General features: G+C 43.9%; 1 protein-coding gene across 1 annotated transcript in view; it reads left to right on the forward strand.

Moving 5' to 3' along the window:
- The first annotated feature begins 444 nt into the window (after positions 1-444).
- inhbaa (inhibin subunit beta Aa) overlaps positions 445-3,390 on the forward strand; it is a 38,651-nt gene continuing 35,705 nt past the window's right edge. Inside the window, exon 1 of the mRNA XM_037694021.1 lies at positions 445-533. Within this exon, the coding sequence (XP_037549949.1) occupies positions 445-533 (89 nt within the window). The remainder of the gene's footprint in view (positions 534-3,390) is intronic.

The following is a 3,390-nucleotide window of genomic DNA, read 5'->3' on the forward strand; positions in this document are numbered from 1 at the left end:
GAAACAGATCAGCAGCAACATGAAACAGATCAGCAGCAACATTGAAATTGATCAACAGCAACATTGAAACAGATCAGCAGCATCACGATGTGATTTTTTAAATTCTGGCAGAGTGGAAGCAGCTTTCTGTGTGTTTCGGCTGATTTGATGTGCTACTGGTGCTACACATTGTTCTGCTTATTTAGCTGAAACAGAACGAGCAAAGCTGCAGACAGAAGTTCAAACAGGCAGGAGTAACTCCGACCAAGAACAGGACACATAGCTGCGCTTGCACAAGTCCCAGTTGGAGTGTGGGCGGAGCCACAGCTGAACTGAGTCTGGTAATCCATGGAGCTGAGGGAAGATGACTGAACAGGAAACTGGCGGCTACTGAACAAATGCTGGGGACAAACAGAAAAGTGCCAGGAGTTATTGAGACCAAAGGTGAGGACTCATCTAGACACGATGGCTTATTTCAAGGTCTCCTTTGATTTCATCAACACAGAGACACGGAAGTCTACGGATATGCTCCTGTACAAGAACTTCCTGTCCAGGTGAGGTTCCAGCTCAGTCCTCTGCTCTACATCCACGAACAAACAACTCTGTTTCAGAAACGCTTCCTGTCTGTCGGATCAGCTCGTTTCTCTCCACACTCTGAGTTTCACTTTATTTCAGGAGTCGTCAAACGTTTGCTCGTGAAGTCCAAGGTCCAATCTGACGCTCCTTAATGCCACGTTACCATGCGGGGCTCAAACCTGTGACCTTTTCAACTCTGTGCTCAGAAGAAACAGAACCAGATCTGGTCCAGCTGGTTTGTGAGAACCAACGATCCCAGAGAGTCAGAGTCCTACAGAGTCCTGGTGGGATCAGTGATGCTCAGACCAAACCACCGAGGTGGGTGTCGGGCCTGAGGCTGGACTGGGAAACCCCGGACCTTCGACCCGTCTGCTGCTGTCGTCAAGTGAACGTCTAACAGGAGTCCAGAAGAGCTGAAGGTCCAGAATGTGTGGGCACGCTCAGTATCATTTGGAAACAAGTCCAAGTGTTCCTCAGGGTTGGATCCTGGTTTGGTTCAATGTTTGGACGTCACCCTGAGGACTTCCTGTGCCGTGAGTTCAGCTCTGCGTTGCAGTTTCCTGTGCTCATAGTTATTCTGAAGATGTTTCTACAAACACTGGTCCAGCTGCTGGCTTCTAGGATGGACTGTCCGCTTCAACCATTCCTCTGCTCCAACACGTCACATCTTTACATCAGGGGTTGGAACATCTCAAACGTGCACGACGCTCTTTGACACAGTCTTTGTTGAATCATCTTCTGAGCCCAAACCTTCATTTCAAGGTTTTCCTTTGACCTGGTCCATGAGAACACTCAGAGACTGGATCTGGTTCTGCTGGTTCATCAGAGATGCTCATGAGGTCTTCAGACTTCCATCTGCATCTAAACCATTCATCATGCAGAAATAATAAATCATGCAGACCAGCGGACTGATGAACTCACAAACATCTCAACAGCTACAGGAAGTAGAGAAGGTCCACCATCAGAACCGGTTCCTCGCTGGCGGGCTGTGGTCTGTATTCAGGAGGTGAAAGCTCAGCGCCGTGTGTTCGGGACCTTCATGTTCTGTTTCTCCTCAGACTCGAGCTGAGCTGAAGGTAAAGTCCCTCTCTGACAGTCTGTGAGTCAGCAGACTCCTACGGTAAATTACAGAACCACGCCGAGGTGGTCCGAACGTAAACACCCGGGCTTTTATTAAAGAATCTGCTTCACTTTCATGTTTTCAACATTTCATGGCCTTAAAAGGCTCAGCGTGGAGCTCCAGGAGGCGCTGCTCCGTCTCCGTCCAACACTGATGGATCTTTGTGTATAAACTGGAGACACTCATCTGCGTTAATCAGAGGTCCAATGTCTCCGCCGGACCGGACTCCAACTCCTGCATGAGTCTTCAAAGTGTCAAATACACATGAAGTTTACTGACGGAGCATCTTAAAGGCTCAGAGCTCTTTATTTTGTTTAGACTTTTGGCTTTAAAGATAGAATTTACAGCTAGCTCTCCTCAGAAGATGCTGAAGAAGCCTCCAGCTGAGGTCTGTGACCTTCAGACCATGACGTCCAAACAAACCCTGAAAACTTCAAATGGGCTGGTCCAAACCGGAAAACAACAACTCAGAACTAGAGAAACTGAATTTCACGTGAAAATGCAGCATGAACGCTTATGGCTGAGAAACAGCTGAAATAAGCTACAAACATGCTGAAATGTAGCTGAAATTTAAAAACAAGCCTAAATAAGCAGAAGAAAAGCAGAAAAACACATATTTGCTGAATGTGGTTTAAATATGCATAAATGGGCTAAAAAGTTGTGAAATTAGCTTAAAAAAGCTGAAATTAGCAATAATAGCTGAAAAGTAGCTGCAAAGGCAGAAAAAAGCTTAAACTAACAGAATGAAGTGGAAAGAGCTGAAAAAGCCAAACTTAGCATAAAAACAGCTAAATAATAGCTGAACTAGCAGACAAAGCTGAAACTTTCAGAAATAAGTTGAAAGGACCATAACAAGCTGAAATTAGGGATACACCATCCCGATACCTAAATCTGGATATCAGCCGATACCGATACTATTCCAATATCATCATAGATTTTATGAGGCTGTAATAATCTCCTCTCAAGTACAATTTGTACAAATACATGCATGCATGTCCAAAAAGGCAACTTGAGGTAAGTTTTATTAATGTTGGATAAGTTTCAAAGTTAGAATGAAATCCTGCTAACACAAAACATGTTGTTTTTTTATTCCTATCTTTAAAGTGGATATTAAAGTGATTAAATGTTTTCAAACATCTGCTAAATTCATGGCATAAACCAACAGACATGTTCCTGTTTGTAGTATTTTACATCGCTTTGTAATATAGCTGTTTTAGTTTCGTTTTTTTATGTATCGTTTTCTTTTATTTTTCAATTCATGTTTTTTAAGTCTACTGTTGTACTGATAAATGTTTCCTGGAGGCTAAATGTGAATTTAAACTAGATCTTGGCTGCAAACATTCAATCAAGCTGTGAAGCAGACAGTCTGATTTCAGTCTGCAGACAGTGCACGTTGCTGTCTTGTGGTGTTTAGTGTAAAATACTTCCACACAGCGACATGTTACAATGAAAAGTGTGTTAGCTGTTAGCTACAGTGCTGCTCAGTGCTCATGTTGTAGCTGCTGCAAACTATGAACTGGATTTCCTGAATGTGAGGCGGATCTTATTACTCTGGTTCATGAGACACGCCTCCGCTCAGGAAATCCAGTCCATAGTTTGAAGCCAACCTGCAGAGCAGCTGGCAGGGAATCACGTGGAGGAGAAGATTCAGAAGACAGACATGAATCATGGATCAGAAAGATCAGCAGGTTGGATCAGAAAGATCAGCAGGTTGG

Source organism: Nematolebias whitei, chromosome 20 (assembly GCF_014905685.2).
Source record: "Nematolebias whitei isolate Nwh7 chromosome 20, NemWhi1, whole genome shotgun sequence".
Classification (NCBI taxonomy): domain Eukaryota; kingdom Metazoa; phylum Chordata; class Actinopteri; order Cyprinodontiformes; family Rivulidae; genus Nematolebias; species Nematolebias whitei.